This window comes from Bidens hawaiensis, unplaced genomic scaffold (assembly GCF_021521415.1).
Source record: "Bidens hawaiensis isolate Kalapana, Puna unplaced genomic scaffold, B.hawaiensis_p1.1 tig00065236_1, whole genome shotgun sequence".
NCBI lineage: Eukaryota > Viridiplantae > Streptophyta > Magnoliopsida > Asterales > Asteraceae > Bidens > Bidens hawaiensis.
Window position 1 is genome coordinate 42,373 of NW_027501641.1, and position 20,709 is coordinate 63,081.

The window sequence follows — 20,709 nt, forward strand, 5'->3', positions numbered from 1 at the left end:
GTGTATTGGCAGATAATAATCCTACCTTTAAAATTCACTACCAACAGTCCAACCTTTCAACTATTTTTGTCTCAATGGACCTCCGTTAAAAAATATTTAACGTCGTTAAGTTTTTTCCGAGTTTCAAACCGATGCTTTAGGACTTTTGATCGAAAGAAGGATATTAGTTGACTAATGTAAAACTTATCTCGAAACGGTGATTCAAACGACGAAACGGTATTTCAATTCGGGTATTTAAATTTCCAACTCACAAAAATCAAGCCATTTGAATCACCATTTCGAGATAAGTTTTACATCAGTCAACTCGTATCATTCTTCTGATCAAAACCCCTAAAACATTGGTTTGAAACTATGAAAAAACTTAATGTCGTTAAATGTTTTTAACGAATGTCCATTGATACAAAAATTGTTGAAATGTTGGACTGTTGATAGTGGTTTTTAAAGGTGAAAATATTATCGGCTAATACATAAAATAAAGTATGAGATTGGTTATTTCTAGTTTCCGTTTTTTTTTCCTCTGGTTTTGGAATTTTGGGTGACATTTTCTTTCTCCGGACTACACAAAATCAATAACTTAACCGCTCGATCCTACTTTACATTGAATGCTTTATATCTATGTTTTCTTTATAATATAGAGGAAAAATAAAGAAACAACTCAAAGTCTCAAACGCCACTACGTTGGATTCTATAATAGAAAATAAATTATAGTAAAGTATACATACATGTATATGTATAGACTCATACACAACGCTCTATATTTTTGCGGTGAGCGTATTAAAAAAGAGAAAAAACATAAATAAGTGTTTGTAAGTAGACTAGAGATAGAGATCGAGTTGGATGTGAGAGGTTTTTGAAAAGTAAACAAAATTAAAAAAAAAAGTATATTTTTTAATCTAGTTATAGAGAAACAGAGAAAGAGATGGGGGCTCCAACTTGTTGAGAGACTCGTTCAAACTTCAGAGAGATTGAGCTGTAACTTGTATTGAATAAAAACAAACCTGATCCTCCTATGTATCTTTCAAAGAAACAATCAATAAATGGTCAAACCTAGTTTGCCATGATCAAACACATCTTAAATAATTTATTGATCAAGTTGCACACCTATTTGTAAAGTCAAATGATACAAACCTCCCTCCTGTCATGTTTGAATTCTGTAACTGAATATATATCCTATTTCTCTCCCACTTCATGTTTTCCACCAGTCATAGAAATTCGCATATGGCTGCAAGAATCAGCCAAATACTCCTAATACTGTTCATCCATTTTTGGTTTTCAACAGCTCAGACTGATGATGGTAATGAAGATTAATAGCTACTGTTCTATTAATCTTATTATATAGTTTATTTTATAATATGCAGCTACATTTCTGAGAGCTCTGAAGGATGCATGGGATCACACACCACCTAACTGGGACGAAAACTCTGACCCGTGTAGCGGTTGGGACGGCATCACCTGCACAAACTCTCGTGTAACTTCCATGTGAGTGATCTTGTTTTTCCATTAATATTTGTAACTTGAAACTAAGCAGCGCTGTGTTTTTAGAACTTTGGCTAGCATGGGTTTGACCGGTTCCCTCACCGGAGATATCGGACAGTTAACAGAGTTGCAGATTCTGTAAGTTCAATTTCATTTCCGGCCTCGTGTATTCTGTAGACATGTTTGAAGCAGATCAGTTGAAGTTAAATATTTTTATCTTTGTATGTAGAGACCTATCTTACAACAAAGGTCTGACTGGGTCTTTGACTCCAGCAATTGGGAGTTTGAAGAAATTAACAAATCTGTGAGTTTTTTTTTTTTTTTTTTCACGCTATTGACATGCTTAGAGCTTTCAGGAAACCAGAGTCTCTATCTCCATCTTCATTTCTGTTATTTATAAATTTATTATGCTTTTCATTTCCATCTCCATGTCAATGAAAATGAAGATAGAAGGTCTATCTTTGTTTTTGAGTTTTGTGAATATTGTTTCTCTAAATTTATCAAACTCTATGTTATTTGTGAGCGATAAACAAAGAGAAAATATAATGAAATAGGTGTTTGCCAGTAACATAGAGCCAGAGATGTAGTTCAACAACAACAAAAAAAATAGAGATAAGAGATGAAGAATGATATATATGAGTGGTTAAAAATTTAGAAATATGTTAGAGAAATGCGATATTTAATTAAATTATAGAGAGGGAGAATGCTACTAAGAAATCGGTTAAACTAAGGCTTTTTTTGGGTGCTTCACTTAAGTCACTCAAAGGTTTTTTTAACTAAGAAACCACAGAAGTTTAAATATTGTTTCATTGACCAGGGAATTTTATAACCTTGTGATTATTTAGTGGTAGTTTTTCAAAATATGAAAAAAAAGGGGGGGGGGGGTCTTTATATAGTAATCATGTTTTTTAATTTAGGTAACTCTGTCTAACTATTATGAAAAGTGAAACAATATTGGAAGTTTACTTATTTTTATATGAAAAGTGTTTGGCCAGCTTTAGTTAAATAACATCAATTAATTAAGGATGCTAAACTGATTGATTTTTGTTGGCTCTTGATTGTCAGGATCCTGGTTAATTGCGGTTTCAGTGGTCCACTTCCAGACACCCTTGGAAATCTAGAAAATATCATCTTCATGTGAGTAACGAATTGAATGTAATGAATGGGTTGATTGTGAATAATTATTTATTGGTTTTATTTTTTTCACATTTAAATTTAAACTCTTCAAATAAAACGGTCAACCATCTAAAGCCACCTACTACAGTTGACCATTTGGTCCAACTGCATGGGTAATGAAGGATAGCGCTTGGGGCCTTCGAGTCACAGCTTTGATCCTGACTTCAGGGAGGGGTTATACCACAGTTATGCGGGCTTCCTCTGAAACTAGGCAACACGGTGGTGGTCAATGCACTGATGATATATAAGTTCTGTAATCATATTTAAAATCGTAACGGTATATACAAAAAAATAGCTTTTGGAAAAAGTGTTTGGTGTTAACCCAACTCAACTCGTGTGACAAAGGATTCCATATTTGTGCTTACAAATTGTATGACTAATTTGTGTGTTATGACTGTTTAGGTCTCTCAATTCGAATGGATTCACCGGAGGCATTCCACCTTCGATTGGTAACCTTAGAAATCTTTATTGGTTGGATCTAGCTGATAACAAGCTCACTGGAGGCATACCAGTTTCAAGTGGGACCACTCCTGGTCTTGATATGCTGATTCATACAAAACACTTGTATATTTACTCATTTCCTATGTCAAATCACTAAGTAAATATATATTTTTAGGATTCTGCTCATTTATGCTTGTATTTGTCTGTTTTCAGCCACTTTGGAGGGAACATGCTCTCGGGTCCTATCCCGTCACGGCTCTTCAACTCCAATATGACACTAATTCATTTGTATGCATATTTCATTATAACTAACGATCTTCTCTAAGAACCGAATAATCATAAAAGTCACACTTACCTTTTTCCTTGTTTTCCTGAGCAGTCTATTTGAAAACAACCAACTTAGAGGTCCCATTCCTGAAACACTCGGGCTTGTGAAATCACTTGAAGTTATGTGAGTGCTTATACTGATCACATTTCTAGAAACTCGAGTGTAACTTTATTATCTAACGGTGGTTTTCATCTGACATCAGACGACTTGATAGAAACTTGTTAACAGGGGATGTCCCATCAAACCTCAACAACCTTACCGGTGTTGTTGAAATGTAAGTATTAGAAAAACCTTAACTTTGTCAAGTTACTTGTTCCGGTTAATGTTCACATTTGCACGCACGCAGGTTTCTCTCAAACAATCAACTGACCGGCCTTGTGCCTAATTTGACCGGTTTGAATTCCCTCAACTATCTGTAAGTAGTATATTTTTTTTTAATTTCCAAACCATGTTACTCTTATCAACTAATTAATTGCTGATTCCAGGGATCTGGGCAACAATACATTTGACCCGTCACGCGTTCCGTCTTGGTTCTCAACTTTACAATCATTGACCACACTGTATGTATATCCTATAAACATCTCCATTACTTTCAAGTCATAAAGGATAACCTTTTAACATATTTTGCAGTAAGATGTATAGTACAAACCTTGTAGGACAGTTGCCTGTGGCCCTTTTCAGCATCCCTCAGTTACAGAATGTGTGAGTTGAGATTTTGTTAATTTTGCGCTTATGTTAGTTGCTGAAAAACTATTTGAACCACGTCACGTTTTCTTTCATCAGAGACTTGAGTAACAACGGACTTAATGGCACTTTGAATATCGGCTCGAGCCATAGCAACCAACTACAACAGGTCAATTTGCAGAATAATCAAATTGGTGATTTCACTCAAAGGAACCAATACACTATAGACTTAATGTGAGTATCCTCACTAAATGGTTCATTATTGTCAGTAAGTTTTAGTAATTTAATGTTTTCATGTCAAAACGGACAAATTACAAGTACATATATGTGTATCTTTACACATAGTTGTTATTTAGTTACATAACCGAACCGTCTTATTATTAGAGAAAATATATATTATTAGAGTTTATTACTATACTACTAACATAACTAGGAGATATGATTTAATTAAGTTCCCTTTGTAATTATCTTCAATCTTCATTGTATTATCGTATATAGTTGAGTGATGATACATAATAACTTACGCGCTTTTTATTATTCTATACTCATGTATGACATTTAAAACAAGTGTTTATGTGGTTCTAGCAATTCTTCAGTTAAAACTGATATCGTATTGAACTTCACTCTTCACATATGTACATACATTTTGATTTCAGATTTGATACCTGAATCTGTTTATGATTTGTCTGCAGACTAGTTGGAAATCCTATATGTACTGAGACGGGCATTACAGATAAATTTTGCTCCCTACCCACAAATACTAGTTCTTCATACTTGACACCACCAAACAACTGTGTGCCTACACCCTGCAGTAGTTCAGGCCAAGTTTCAAGTCCAAATTGTATATGTGCATATCCTTACACGGGCAACCTTTTCTTCCGAGCTCCTTCGTTCTCTGACCTTGGAAATTCCACTGTCTACGATTCTCTCCGTAATGCCATGATCAACTCTTTCCGGAGGTCTCAACTCCCGGTTGACTCAGTTTCACTCAGGAATCCTACCAAAAACATTGATGATTATCTTGTGATAAATTTACTGGTTTTCCCATCCGGAGATGATAGGTTCAATAGGACTGGGATTCTAGGCCTTGGGTTCTCGCTTAGTAACCAAACGTTCAAGCCTCCCGCAGCCTTCGGACCCTACTTTTTCATTGGTGAAAACTATGACTTCTTGCAAGGTATGTATGTATACTTTTCTTTCCAAATCTTTATGATAGCATTAGGTGCCAGTTTTGACCCGTTTACTTATGAATGTGTTGATTTGGGTTTTGTTACACAAATAATACTCAAAAGTAAAACCTTCAAAATCTTTTTATTCAAAAAGTTTATTAGTGAAACTTTTAATAATATAACAGTGAAAAGTACTCATGTTATAGGAGCATCAGGGGGAGGAAAAAAGTCATCCAACACCGGGGTCATCGTAGGATCAGCCGTTGGTGGTTGTGTGCTTGTTGCACTATTGGTCGTTGCAGGAATGTATATTTTGCGTAAAAGAGGACGAACTGAAAATGCGACCCGTGAGAGCAGCCCTTTTGGTATAATTTGCAATGATCCTTTAACTCTTTAACGGTTTGGATATATTATTTGGTTTCTGACCATTTTTTGTATAAAACTTTTAGCATTATGGGATGCAACGGGTGCGAGTGGGGCAGTCCCTCAGTTGAAAGGAGCAAAAGCTTTCTCTTTTGAGGAGCTTAACAAATACACAAACAACTTTGCAGAATCTAACAACATAGGAACAGGTGGATATGGAACGGTAAGTGTGCACATGCGACGTATATATGAGTGGGTTGATCAACTGTTTAAATAAGTCAGGTTTGAAAGATGATTTTGTTCAAATATGTTTAGGTTGACCCGAAATGATTTTTTCTCCCAAATTCTTAAAGATGTTTTGTCCAAAAGCTTCAAGGTTTTTTTTTTGTAAATGAAAGTGTCTTAATATAATTACAAAGACTCCAAATTATTTCAATAATAACTTAACCTTTAACAACATTGGTTTAAATATATATATATATATATATATATACATACTTGATTTCCGACCCAGTTCAGTTTTTACAGTTAATTTTAAGTTTTGATCCATTATAGATAAAATAGAACCGAAATCGACCTTTTCTATAATTAAATGGGACTCAAAATTGACAACTCTGTAAAAAGACTAAAGAAGATAATTAGGGTTGGTTTCTGTTACATTATATTGTGTTGTGTAGGTATATAGAGGTAGCCTGCCAAATGGGCAGTTAATTGCCATCAAAAGGTCTAAACAAGGATCAACTCAGGGCGGACTCGAGTTCAAAACTGAGATAGAGCTTCTTTCAAGAGTTCATCACAAGAATCTCGTGAGTCTTGTCGGTTTCTGTTTCGATCAAGGTGAACAAATGCTGGTTTACGAGTATATTGTGAATGGTACAGTCAAAGATAGTCTTTCAGGTAATATTATTATCTTTTCACATGGAAAAATCATAATTACCTATTCGTCTTAAATTAAAAACTCATGGCCAACGGTTATGATCCAAGCAGGGAGATCTGGAATCAGGCTGGACTGGATAAGACGACTTCGAATTGCATTAGGAGCAGCAAAAGGGCTACAATACTTGCATGATCTTGCAGATCCTCCTATCATACATAGAGATGTCAAAACAAATAATATCTTATTAGACGAACGTTTAGTTGCAAAGGTGGCGGATTTCGGTTTATCCAAATCGTTGGGTGATGCTAATAGGACTCACGTTACCACTCAAGTCAAAGGGACAATGGTTAGTATATGTTTTTTTTTATTAGAATTAATAACACGGATAGTCCATATATGGTATTTGGTTTTGGTCTCCAAGTTTTAAAAGTTACACCTTTAGACCTAGTTTTATTAGACAAAAAATATGTTTAGTCATAAGGAATCTAAATATGTAGTCAAGGGATATGGATAGTCTGTAGGTTTCAGTTGTAATCCCTTTATATATAAATATATTCATCTTGTACACACACATTCAAATACAATATACAATATACAATTACCAAGATTAACTTGGTATATATTAGTTAACACATTTGGTCCCTAGGATTACGTTTGTGAAAACTATTGGTCTAAACGTGTAGTAGTTAAAACTTAGGGACCAAAATCAAAATGGGGGCATATAAGAGAAGTGGAATTAATTCCTTTTATTACCTGATTACTAAGGGACTCAGTATGAAAGAATATATGCCATTTGGTTTGATACAGGGCTACATGGACCCTGAGTATTACATGACACAACAGTTAACGGAGAAGAGTGATGTTTATAGCTTTGGAGTCGTGTTGTTGGAGCTAATAACAGCAAGAAACCCAATCGAGAAAGGGAAGTACATTGTGAGAGAAGTGAAACAAGCCATGGATACGAGTAAAGAGCTATACAACCTCCACGATGTCCTTGACCCGACCATCGGTTTGAATAGCCAACTAAAAGGTTTGGAAAGATTTGTAGATGTGGCATTGCAATGCGTTGAAGAAAGAGGAGACCGGAGACCAACAATGAGTGATGTTGTGAAAGAGATTGAGAGCATTATGGAACTTGTGGGCCTTAACCCGAATGCCGAGTCTGCATCAAACTCAACAGATTATCCAAGTAAGGGAAGTGAGCATCCTTATACTAATGATAGCCTTTTTGCTTATAGTGGTGACCACTTCTCTACAAAGTTGGATCCAAAGTAGAAATAGTCGAACATGCAACTAGGTTGAAGACTTCTTGATTGTCAAGTGTTTTTTCTTGTTCGTGTAAATAAGAAGTACAAAATACGGATTTTGGCGTGTGAGGTTGGATGTGTTTCTTTGAATTTGTTTATATGTTGTACACATACTATTTTAAGCTATTGCACCTTTTCTAATCACGATATTGTAGGCTTCATATTTCAGTTCTTGGATAATTTTATGAATCTTGGATGTATCACATTAAAGTTTTCATGATTACACAAAAACAACAATTAGATAAGACATAGAAGGTTTATGCAAAGAATAAGTTCATTTCCATTAAAACAAAGTGTAAATTTTGTGTCTAAAATAGAGCTTATGATTTTCTTATAGAGGGGGTCTAATCATCATAATGATTGGAGTGAATCATTGCAAATCTTTACTAAAGGGTGACAATCGTTGTGTAACCGGTCAATGGTAGTTACAAGTTACAACAGTTATATAAATGGAAACTTCATTAGAATATCTAGTTACTCGTGCTCACAATTGTCACACTCCCAATTAAGTTGTCATTAAAACACTATTGCGGCAACGAATTGATACGGATTTACTTGGTTTTGGTTAGGGCATACTTCATACGACGTTAATTCGGTCGGTAAAACCTGGGCTTTGCAGCAGTGAATCGACGCGAATTCGGTCTTTACTTTTTGTCAACTCAAACTGAAAAGGTACACCCAATTATATTATAAAAGAAATATTTTCTTTTTATTTAGACAGAATTACAAATTTTGTCCTTTAAAATAAGACGAATTACGGTTCGTGTCCTTTTCTAAGTTTCCTTGCAGGCGGTGTACTTTAAACTTTTTTTTCCTACAAGTTATGTCCTTTACGCTAACTGGGTTAGAAAAACTCTGTTAAATCCCATCACGTGAGAAGCATGTGAGGGTAGTTTTGTCTTTTTGCCTACCCTGCAACAACTTCTTCTTCTTCTTCTGTTTCTGTACCTTCACTAACACCATCACCTGCCATCACCCTTCCTCAACCATCACCCAACCTTAACCACCTGCCACAATCGAATCTAGCACCACCATCCCTAACCGTTCGCCACCGTCGCATCAAGCACCACCTCTCCGATTTGCTTCTAAACTAAGAACATCAGAAGTTCCATTGAACCTCCGATTCACTTATTTCCCCTTCAACCGTTGACCATTAAATCTCCAGGCGCCACGTCATCATCCAGACCAACAACTTCCAGATCCGATCAATTCGATCAATTATCCACCGTGTCTTCATCCGTACCGGCGTACGGATCAAGCAACGGCAACAGTAACAGCAACAGTTATAATAATAATAATAATAATAAGGAGTCATGGATATCATCATCTGGTTCCAGCCGGAGCTCACTCTCCAGCCTCCGTGACTTCCTGCCGGAAAACCCTCACGTGTACCATTTCAAAGAGATATTCACCGCCACCAACGCCTTTACGTCAGCAAAACACTCGTCATCGTCGTCCTCCGCTGCGTGGCGGTGTGTCATCCGCGGCGATGACGTCATCGTCTTCCAACGGAAGTTTAGGCGTCAGATTGATGAAACGGAGCTTCGAGAACGGCTTCTGGTGATATGTAAAAGCCATCATTCGAGTTTGATTAAGCTTAAAGGTGCTTCGATGTCTGGAAGCTATATATATCTGGTGTATGATTATGTTAACGGTGATAGTCTTTCCAATTGTTTAAAAAACCCTAGAAACCCTAATTTTAGCGTGAATCGGGGAAATAAGTGAATCGGAGGTTCAATGGAACTTCTGATGTTCTTAGTTTAGAAGCAAATCGGAGAGGTGGTGCTTGATGCGACGGTGGCGAACAGTTAGGGATGGTGGTGCTAGATTCGATTGTGGCAGGTGGTTAAGGTTGGGTGATGGTTGAGGAAGGGTGATGGCAGGTGATGGTGTTAGTGAAGGTACAGAAACAGAAGAAGAAGAAGAAGAAGTTGTTGTTGCAGGGTAGGCAAAAAGACAAAACTACCCTCACATGCTTCTCATGTGATGGGATTTAACAGAGTTTTTCTAACCCAGTTAGCGTAAAGGACATAACTTGTAGGAAAAAAAAGTTTAAAGTACACCGCCTGCAAGGAAACTTAGAAAAGGACACGAACCGTAATTCGTCTTATTTTAAAGGACAAAATTTGTAATTCTGTCTTTTATTTATTTTTTGTATTAAGTTTCAATGAATTAGATATAAAAAAATTTAGGTTTATACTTAAGTTGATATTTAAATTTTAACTTTTTTCATTTACGAATTTGTTTATTTATGCTTGGAACCTGGAACCCCACCCAAATCGTTGAATCCAAACCGTCAAAGACTCACTCAAACCTATCCAGAAATTTTTATGTTTGGCTTGGAACATCTAAAATTAATGACTATAATAATACTCCAATAGTTATAGAACTAGTTTGAAAAAAAAAAGAAAGGAATGAATACTGAAATAATTAGTTAACAAGATATGCAAAGAAACTATATATCCTTAAAGGAGACGAGTACATGTGGCGGTGGATTTAATGGTTCCAATAAACGGAATAAGTTAAGAGCAGTTGACAAAATATATATATAATTAGCAGTACCTGCTCCTCCAAGTAATAAGTAATGTCAACACCAAAAACAAAACGGCCGGTCCTGTTTGTCTTTATCTTCAACAATGATCGACCTGGTCAACATGGCATGGGTATCATCTATTCTTGTTTATTATTATATTAACATAGAACTTGACGAATGCTGCTGAGTGTACGTGCCAGCTGATGCTGCCATTTGTGATTTACTGTTTAAGTTTCTTTGTGTACGTACTCAGGAACAAGAAGATATTCCTGACTGACTGACTGACTTTAGAGAAATGAGTCGGGGGTTATGGATGACGATTTGTTTTTGTCAAGTTATGGTACTTGCAGCAGTGACAGATCCAAATGATTGTAAGTTGTACTTAATTATATTGATGATGATGATGATGATGATGATGATGATGGCATACATGTATACATATTTTATAAAAGCTAGTCATCAGGTTAATTTGTTTCTTATTCTCTTCCTAACTTAATATGTACCTTGTTTTGGTTTATACTTGCAGTTGCTGTGCTAACTGCTCTCAAGTCTGGATGGCAGAGTCTTCCACCTGATTGGAAGGGTTCCGATCCCTGCACAACTAAATGGGAAGGGATCAACTGTACCGACTCACGTGTAACCACCTTGTATGTCATTCATCTTTAATCGCCACCTTTTGCCTAGGGCTGCCAATCTTGTTGGATTGACACGTTACGGGTTGGCGGGCCCATTTAACCCCTCTATCTAAACGTATCAAACAAGTTGATGGGTAAACTTGTTATGTGGGTGTGGGTGTGAAAAATGAGTTAGACAGGATGGTGGGTCAACTTGTTTAACTAAATGGGTTAAACAGGTCAACCTGACCCGTGTAATTAACATGTTGGCGGGTCGACTTGTTTAACTAAATTGGTTAAACGGGTCAAGCCGAACCGTGTATTAAGCCGGTCGGTCGACCTGGTTTTTACGGGTTGAATATGCCAAGCCAAAACCTTATTTTTTGCGTGTCATGTTCTGGTTGTGTCGAAAATTGCATCCCTAGTTTTACTTGATCCCAATGATTGATAGGCTCCCTTAAGTTTTCGGGTAGTTCTCATGGTTTTAGAAAAACTCGAGAAAAATCTTAACTTATGTTTCACCTCTTTAATCCAGAGTACTGGCAGGCATGGGTGTTAAGACTACTGACATAGGAGACATTCCGTCACTTTCCATGTTGCAATATTTGTAGGTTTTCCATTCTCATTTCAACTGTTGCTTTTCATGATTAGTTGTAACTGTATTTATACTTACGGTTTACGCCTGTAGAGATCTTTCCAACAACAAAGAGATTAAAGCCGTTCTTCCACCATCTATTGAGAAATTGAAGAACTTAACGACGTTGTAAGAATTCCATTTTGTTTATGAAATGTAGCAAACTAATTATCTGCCACGGTTTTTCTTTGTTATTCAAAACACTGTGTGAGTTTTTTTGTCTAACGAAGTACTCTACGCGTGTAGAATCCTGGTTGGTTGCAGTTTTAGGGGTCCAATTCCTGATTCAATAGGATCCCTCAAGAAGCTAGTCTTTTTGTAAGTATTCCAGATCCTTGTGTATTGTACATAATATAATATATGTCCAATCCTTATGTTTTAAGCAGCCTCTTTATCCTCTGAGAAAGAGACATTGTTTGCCTACATCCCATCCTGTTTGGTTGAATAAATGGTCTAATGGTTTAACAGAGCGAGCTCCTGATATATCTCTTATTTGTTGCAGAGGTCTTAATAACAACAGCTTTACTGGACATATCCCACGATCCATTGGCAGTTTAACTAATCTTTCATGGTTGGATCTAAGCGATAACCAGCTTTCAGGACCCATTCCCATCTCTAATGAAACGGTCCCTGGTCTTGACAATCTAGTGAAAACTAAACACTTGTATGTTCTGTCTCTAATATATCACATTGTGAGTTCACAACGATCGTTCTCACGCGTGTTGTCATGATGCAGCCATTTAGCAGATAATCAGTTATCTGGTCCTATTCCATCTCAACTTTTCAACTCAAACATGAGCTTAATACATTTGTAAGCATTGCATTCGTTTTGAAATTATATGAAACTTTACTTAGTTGGTATGGAAATATCTGCACAAAATTTTGTGTTCATGTACATTCTTATTTATTAACAGCATAGTTAACAACAACCAATTATCTGGAAGAATTCCTCCGTTAATAGGAACCGTGCAGACTCTTGAGGTCGTGTAAGTATCAACTATTTAAATTTATGAAAATTCCTGCCTTCTGAATTGAATACATTCATTTTATCTTTTATGTAACAGACGCCTGGACTCAAATTCCTTGACAGGGAAAGTACCTCAGGAGCTAGCGAGTCTCAAAAGTGTTAGTGAGCTGTAAGTAATAAGAGAATATTGAACCAAGTTTTTCTTTCGTTTTAGTTTATTTTGGTGGAAGGATTTAATTAGAAGATGCGTTTGTTATCAGGTACTTGTCAAACAATAACCTGAACGGACCTGTTCCTGATCTCTCAGGAATGAGCTCACTCTTTTATGTGTAAGCTGTTTTAAATACTTTTGAATTTGGTGAGTTTCTTATTTTTTTTAACATCACATATCTTATATTTGCAGGGACATGAGCAATAATAGTTTTAATAACTCTGATATTCCTACATGGCTTACACTTCCATCATTGACCTCAGTGTAATATATATGTTTTTTCTCTATCTATACTTTTCATTCAACCGTATGCTGTCAACTTCACCATATTGCCATAATATGTTGAGTTTGTTATGCGTTGTATGTTACAAAATTTTAAGCATTGTGTAATCCTGTCCTGACAGATTGATGGAAATGACACAGCTCCAAGGAGACATCCCATCCGATATCTTCCAGCCTCAGTTGGAGAGATTGTGAGTATCATCTGAATGCTTTCTTCTAAAGTGATACTGCATAAGCAGCAGTTAAAGTTGTCATTTCATATTAAACATGTACAATCAATATCACTGAGATTGTTTGTTTCATCTTTTGCTTTTCCGTTATCTGTTGATAGAACGCTAAGCAACAACGATCTTACCGGAACTCTGGATGTTGGCAGCAGCTATAACGGTGACTTGATACTTGATCTCACTAACAATTCCATTACTAACTTCAAACAAAATTCTGGATATACTTTGAGCTTAAAGTAAGATATCTTATGGTGACTATATGAATTTCAAAAAGGCGGCTATTTTGACCTGTTTACTTATAAATGTGCAGTCTTGAAAATAATCCAATTTGTGAAGCCGGAGCAACAGCAAGATATTGTGCAGCTGGAAAGCCCAATGCACCAACTGATTTACCATCAAATAGTTGTCCACCCGTGCGCTGTGGTTCAAACAAAGTGCTAAGTCCAAACTGTAAATGCACAAGTCCATACACAGGAACCATATTTTTTTTTCTCTCATTCCTTCTCAAACTTGGACAATTTAACCTACTATACAACTCTTCATGGTACATTGTTATCCGCCTTTCGGTCCAATCAACTTCCAGTGGACTCTGTTTCTATTTCTAATCCAACTCTCAGTGAATACCTTCAATATAAACTCCACATTTTCCCCTCGGGTCAAGATTATTTTACTCGTTCAGCAGTCTCGTCAATTGGAACGGTGATCAACCGCCAACTCTTCTCTCTCCCTTATTATGGACCCTCATTTTTTCTTGATGATAGCTATTGTTGCTTTCCAGGTATTATATTTTATCTGATTTGAACATGCAACCTATATTCTAAAACTTTGTTTTGTCACTAGAGCAATATGTTTTCTGATTTGGAGTATCCACAGGGAAGAAGTCATCGAATCGTGGCATCATTATTGGTATAGCGGTTGGTGGTTCTGTGATCCTGTTGCTTATCGCCTCGGCTATAACTTACGCGCTCTATAAGAAACGACAAGCCAAAAAAGCCAAACAGAATAATCCTTTCAGTAAGATTTTAATATTGGGATATAGGCAACATATTATAGAGTTGGAAATATCTTCTCATGAATTTCAAAATGAGTCAATTTGGATTGTAGTTTATATATAACGGGCCAAGCAAAAAGAAGATAATTATCGCACAGCATAAAGAGTCATGATTTGACTTGCTACCTAACTAGCCCAATTTTCCACTTGTAGATATGTTCATCTTTCTACAACAAACTCATGCTCTTACATTTGTAAATCGTTTGATAATGCAGCATCTTGGCAGCTTAATAGCAATGATGCCGGTGATGCTCCTCAACTAAAAGGAACGCGCTGGTGTTCATTTGAAGAACTCAAAAGAGCCACAAACAGATTTTCAGAAGAAAATATAATCGGATCCGGGGGCTATGGGAAGGTATCCTAGTGACTGACATACATTATACATACATACCTATGTTGGATTTCAGTATTATGCCAATAAGTATTCTTAATTATTATTTCGTAAAGAGTGTATCTCTAAAGAGGCAAAGATGATGCATGATAGGTGTACAAAGGAACTCTTGATAGTGGTCTTGTAGTTGCAATCAAAAGAGCTGAACAAGGATCATTACAGGGTGCACAAGAGTTTAAAACCGAAATTGAACTTCTTTCACGGATTCATCATAAAAATGTTGTATCCCTTGTCGGTTTCTGTTACGAGCAAGGTGAACAAATGCTGGTGTATGAGTACATATCAAATGGTACTCTAAAAGATAATCTTTCGGGTAAATTTACTTTCTTTTTGGACCCATATAATCATGAAAAGATTTAAGATAGTATGGGAGTATTAGTAGTGTAAATACCAGAGGTGACAATTTCGACTAGTTTACCTAAGAAAAGTTTCTAGTGTTGTGTTTTATCTTGAAGAGACCAAATGGTTAGTATAATCTGTATATTTAAGTCCTTCAAAACTAATTGTTAAAGCAAAGTTTTTTTTTTCCTTTTTGATAAAATCATTCCCAGCCTGACTTATTTCAGCCTATATAATGATTACTGTTTTGACCCATTACCTGACCCTCACCCGCAACCCATATTGTCACCTCAAATAAGATGGGAAGGGTAACACATGCTTAATTGTTATTTAAAGCAGGGATGGCAGGAATGAAGTTGAATTGGATGAAGAGGCTTAAAGTAGCCCTTGATTCTGCCAATGGTGTGACATACCTGCATGAGCTTGCAAACCCTCCCATTATACACCGGGACCTCAAATCAACTAACATTCTCCTGGATGAACATTTGAATGCCAAGGTTGCTGATTTTGGATTGTCAAAACTTTTGGGAGATGAATCAAAGGGTTATGTCTCTACTCAAGTGAAGGGGACATTGGTATGTGCTCATTACTCCTCTCTTTCATTCGGATGCGTTTTAGTTTCTTTGTGCATAAGCATCCGCTCTAAATGCAGGGTTACATGGATCCCGAATACTACATGACCCAACAACTGACAGAAAAGAGCGATGTTTACAGTTTTGGGATTGTATTATTAGAGCTCTTAACCGCAAGGCCACCGATATTCAAGGGTAAATACATCGTAAGAGAGGTCAAAGACGCAATTGACAAGTCAGGAGATCCAAATGGCATTTATACGGTTCTTGATCCATCTCTTGGTTCATTCCAAACACTTGGAGGTTTGACAAGGTTTGTGAACCTGGCATTGACTTGTGTCCAAGATTCAGGAGCTGACCGGCCAAGAATGGGAGAAGTTGTGAGAGAGATCGAGAACATTATGGATTTGGCAGTTTTAAGCAAAGATGATTTGAGTTTCTCAAGTCAAAAAACAGGAAAAGTGGGGGACGTTTATCATCATCCATATGGTGATTCGGTTTCTGATGCAAGCAGTTTGTCGATGCCATTTGAAACAGAACTCAGCAGGTGAATTAACCAAGGTGATGACGCTTTCTATATATATAAGAACATACGGAACCAAGATTGTTTTAAGTGTAAATTTAGAAAGAATCAAACTATATTATATTATTAACTTTGTTGTATGTTGTTTCTATAATATCTTGTACTAAAAGCTAATAACATCGACAGCTTTATAACGGGCCAGTTATCTATATGCTTAGGCTAGTTTTTATGACATGTCGCTTTTACAAATCCAATGGCTAATAAATGTTAAGATAGGTAACTTCAACTTAAATAAATTAAAACATAATAATGATAAAAACAATTTACTAAGCTTTGAAGATGTAATACCATTTGCATTCTGGCAACTGTTATCGAGTACAAAACAAATCTTCACACTCTAAAACACATTAGCTGGCATAACTTCAAATAAAAAAAAAACTGTTTACAATTCACTTTAGAAGTGTTGGACTCTAAATTTCCATTCTCCTCCAACCGGGTCATACGACACAAACTCAGCACCTTGTGCCACAACCTTCTTTAGCATCTCTATGTATTTAATCAGCTTTGAGCCATCCGTGTGCTGCATTCCAGTCTTTTTATCGAACCATTTGATGTTAAGAAGCGTGATCTCAGCAGGTTTGTTAAGGCCTTCACCAACAGGAGGTTTCTTGCTGTCATCCATATACACAATCACCTCTCGGTTATTAAACTGGATATCAGTTTCAATATCAACATTTCTCACGTCCGTTTCCCCTAAGAACTTGATGCTGCCATATCCATGACGTCCGACCACAAAGTCCTTCACATGCCTGCAATATCCTGGCTCAGCCCTTTCTTTCGCTTCTAACTCTGATATTTGAGGTTGCGTGTAGTAGTCGGGTTGTTGAAGGTTTGCTGGTACATCAAGGACTGTTGAGAGCAATGGTTCCTCTTTCGTTGTATCATCTGATCAACAAGACTTAATATTATATCAATAATAATCAAATTTTATTTAATGTAGTGGCTAGTTTTTTATACCCATAGGACACATTGGCGTGGAACACTTTCCTGATTTATGAGTTCTATAAATAATAATAATAATGTATTATAACGATTGACTATAAAAACATCATTAAAAGGGTATTAAGCATTTGGAAACGCTTTTGACTGACTTTTAACCCTGTCTAAGTAGTTTGGTAAAGAAAACAAAAATTATGCATGTGTAGAATATGAAGCATGTTAAAAGATGTTACCTTTATCGTTATCACATGTGCTACTAGAGAATTTATCGTCATCAATGTTCTCTCTCGTAGCGATAGGTGGCCACTTTTCAGGACCGATCACCAATGCCCTAGGATTCTCCCTTGGAACATATGCAGCCACCGGTATCTCCTTATTGTCACTAAAATATGGTATCTGAAAAAAACAATGCAAATTAATACTCATGTGCAACGTTTAACATGATATGGGAGTAAAATTCAAAATTTCCAAAATTCTAACCTTTTGAGCATTTGATTTCGGGTCATACTTTCGAACTGGCAGCTTGATTCTTCCAGACAAATGCCTAGTAGTCAACAATGAATACTTGACTGTAGCAGGCTTGTCTTTAACCTGTGAGAAGACATTGTTCAAATATTAATCCTGTTCAATACTTAGAAGATTATTAAATCTTCTTCTTATTATACAAAGATGAAACGCATGCTATACTTACAGGTCTGGTGGATATCCCGTATTGAATTGGCTGCTTCGATTGGTAACCATCAAAAAACACACAAGGGCTTGGCGGAAGTACTCCAAATGGACTAGCAACAGATGATGGTTTTTCCATGCTTGTAATCTGAGATGAAGACCTGGAAACATGAGCCAAACAAGTCAACAACCTAAAACAATGAATCACGATATAACATTTTTAGATTAAAAAAGAGCTTACATTTGAGAAGCAGTGTTTTGATTCAAAGGGGCAAGTGTAACTGATGAAGTGGTTGAGGCTGGTAAGTAAAGATTTGTTCTGGGAGCAAATGAATTGAAGGAATTTAAAGGAGCAGATGTAACGGTGGTCAAATAAGTGGTGGCAGAAGGTGAAAATGTGTTATACGAGGCAGATGTACGAGTGGCTTGTGAAGTAGATGTGTTTGTAAAGAGATTATTATTGAAAGGAGCAAATGAAACTGATGATGCAGTTGTTGAGGTTGGAAAGCTAAATGGGGTGAATGAGTTTGTAGGAGTCGATGTGGTAAACGGGCTGAACGCGTTTGTAGGAGTCGATGTGGTAAACGGGCTGAACGCGTTTGTAGGAGTCGATGTGGTAAACGGGCTGAACGCGTTTGTAGGAGTCGATGTGGTAAACGGGCTGAACGCGTTTGTAGGAGTCGATGTGGTAAACGGGCTGAACGCGTTTGTAGGAGTCGATGTGGTAAACGGGCTGAACGCGTTTGTAGGAGTCGATGTGGTAAACGGGCTGAACGCGTTTGTAGGAGTCGATGTGGTAAAGGGGCTGAATACGTTTGTAGGAGTCGATGTGGTAAATGGGCTGAACAAGTTTGAAGGAGTCGATGTGGTAAATGGGCTGAAGGAGTTTGAAGGAGTAGACGTGGTAAATGGGTTAACTGAGTTTGAAGGAGCGGTTGTAACAGTGGGGAAATAAGAGGTTGCAGAATGTGAAAACTGCAGTGGATTTGAAGTGAATGAATTAAATGTGGGTCCAGTATAGTTCCAGCTGGCCTTTAGTTTTGTTAAACACCAGATCGATATGAGATATTACTTAATACTACTTATAAAAAGCATACCATTCACCAACGCCGAAGATGAGGACGGCGTAAATGCATGAGTCCCAAAACCACCAATGCTTGAATTTGAGGCTGTTGCAAGAAAAAATAAACAATTATTATTTATAATCTTTTCAGTTTCATATATATTTATTTATACTCTCAATTTGATTTGATGAAAAACAACTGTTGTAGTTTATATATATATATATATATATATATATATATATATATATATATATTATAAGCCAGGGGAAGCTAGACGAAAATAAAATTGGAAGGAAGAAATCTTACCAGCAGGAAACATGATTGATTGAATCAGAATAGGAATAATACCAGAAACACCTCCAAGGATCGGATCGGATCGAATGTGTTTTAGTTTGTGGGTGAATATTAGGTTTTGATGAATAATGAATATAGTACAGGAGGAGTTTATATATTAATATTATTATGGCTTCCCGCGTTCATTGGCAAGTAGCTTCAATTTTATTTAAAGCTACGCTGATTATGTTTTATTTAAGGACTTTATTTCTTTATTATATTTTATTTAAGATCTTCCTCAATCAATCAATCAATCATGCCCAGTAAAATCTCACCGACAGCAAAGATATAAGTAGGGTCTGGGGAGGGTGGGATGTAGGCACACCGTACCTCTATCCAAAGGAATAAAGAGGTGCCTTCCAGAGAGACCATCGGCTCTAAGTACATGTGTATGAAGCAAAATAAAGGAAATCAAAGTTTAACAGTTATATAAAAACTACTACTAATTATAATAATATTAATAATAAGATCACAGTTTAACAGCTATATAAGCTAATAATAATTATAATAATAATAATAATAATAATAATAATAATAATATATGTAAGTGAAATACCATTATGGAATGTGACCTAAATAAGTTAAGACTAAGCCCTAAGGTATTCAAATCTCTCTAAAAATCCTTAACTTTAATTCTACTTCTCCACGAATTCCTATCCTCAACCATGTCCTCGGAGAGGTTTAGGTCTATCAAATAATGCATAATCCTCTCATCCCAAGTCAATTTCGGTCGTCCTCTACCCCTCCTCCCCTCTATAGTAGAGGTGGACAAACCGGTTTTTTTAAAAAAACCGGTTCGGTTATTAACCGGATCGGTTTTTTTTTGCCCGGAAAAAAACCGGTTCGGTTAATAACCGGACCGGTTAATAACCGGTTTTTTGATGTCAAAACCCTAACCGGTCTAACCGGTTAGGACCGGTTTAGAAACCGGTTAGAACCGGTTAATAAACCGGTTTTTTTTATTAACCGGTTTTTTTTATTAACCGGTTTTTTTTTTTTTTTTTTTTTTTTAAATTTCGCGGTTTCAAATACGAATATTTGTTTTTTATATTTTGTACTTAATGAAGACCATTATTTTTTCACAGTATAAACAAACCGGTAACTACAAGGCAAAACGGTAACTACAAGGCAAAACGGACTGACCGAAGCCATTCTTTGCTTTCGTTGTTAGGGTTCTTTGCTTGGAAGATGAGTATGAGTGTGTGTTGGTGAATGTGTTTTCAACAAACCAAAGATTAAAAACACATAACTTTCATTTATAGTTTTTACATTAAAAATACAAACATTAAATCGTTATCGCATATTCGTAACTCAAAAATACAAACATTAAATCATTAACACTGAAGAAATCTCTGCCAAGAACTGTTGTTCATGATTTAACTCAAAAATACAAACATTAAATCGGGAACTAGCAGATGCTCCTGTTGTTCCCAATCGCAGTTTGTTCATGATTTGCCTCCATGTTTGCTGTTTCTTTAA

At 36.4% G+C, this 20,709-nt stretch overlaps 2 protein-coding genes and 1 pseudogene across 3 annotated transcripts; 2 read left to right on the forward strand and 1 right to left on the reverse strand.

The window, feature by feature from the left end:
* The first annotated feature begins 1,155 nt into the window (after nt 1–1,155).
* LOC143604466 (leucine-rich repeat receptor protein kinase HPCA1-like) lies at nt 1,156–8,150 on the forward strand. Its single transcript, XM_077080936.1, has 19 exons — nt 1,156–1,294; nt 1,359–1,479; nt 1,543–1,614; nt 1,706–1,780; nt 2,542–2,613; nt 3,055–3,216; nt 3,307–3,381; nt 3,473–3,544; nt 3,624–3,695; nt 3,768–3,836; nt 3,907–3,981; nt 4,052–4,123; nt 4,205–4,339; nt 4,798–5,282; nt 5,481–5,639; nt 5,724–5,860; nt 6,315–6,534; nt 6,625–6,860; nt 7,322–8,150. The coding sequence occupies exons 1-19, from the start codon at nt 1,189–1,191 to the stop codon at nt 7,787–7,789; spliced, it is 2,883 nt and encodes a 960-aa protein (XP_076937051.1). The 5' UTR covers nt 1,156–1,188; the 3' UTR covers nt 7,790–8,150.
* A 2,484-nt stretch (nt 8,151–10,634) lies between these two features.
* Nucleotides 10,635–16,253, forward strand: LOC143604467 (leucine-rich repeat receptor protein kinase HPCA1-like; annotated as a pseudogene). The gene is made up of 19 exons (XR_013148301.1): nt 10,635–10,725; nt 10,881–11,001; nt 11,504–11,575; nt 11,657–11,731; nt 11,849–11,920; nt 12,105–12,266; nt 12,339–12,413; nt 12,517–12,588; nt 12,667–12,738; nt 12,830–12,898; nt 12,973–13,044; nt 13,185–13,253; nt 13,394–13,525; nt 13,600–14,067; nt 14,163–14,303; nt 14,556–14,695; nt 14,825–15,044; nt 15,410–15,645; nt 15,723–16,253. The product of XR_013148301.1 is annotated as a leucine-rich repeat receptor protein kinase HPCA1-like (transcript).
* Nucleotides 16,254–16,619: 366 nt separating this feature from the next.
* On the reverse strand, nt 16,620–19,216 carry LOC143604464 (uncharacterized). Its single transcript, XM_077080935.1, has 7 exons — nt 19,204–19,216; nt 18,938–19,002; nt 18,075–18,865; nt 17,856–17,994; nt 17,645–17,755; nt 17,398–17,560; nt 16,620–17,110 (listed from the first exon to the last, which is right to left on the reverse strand). The coding sequence occupies exons 1-7, from the start codon at nt 19,214–19,216 to the stop codon at nt 16,620–16,622; spliced, it is 1,773 nt and encodes a 590-aa protein (XP_076937050.1).
* Between the last annotated feature and the right edge of the window lie 1,493 nt (nt 19,217–20,709).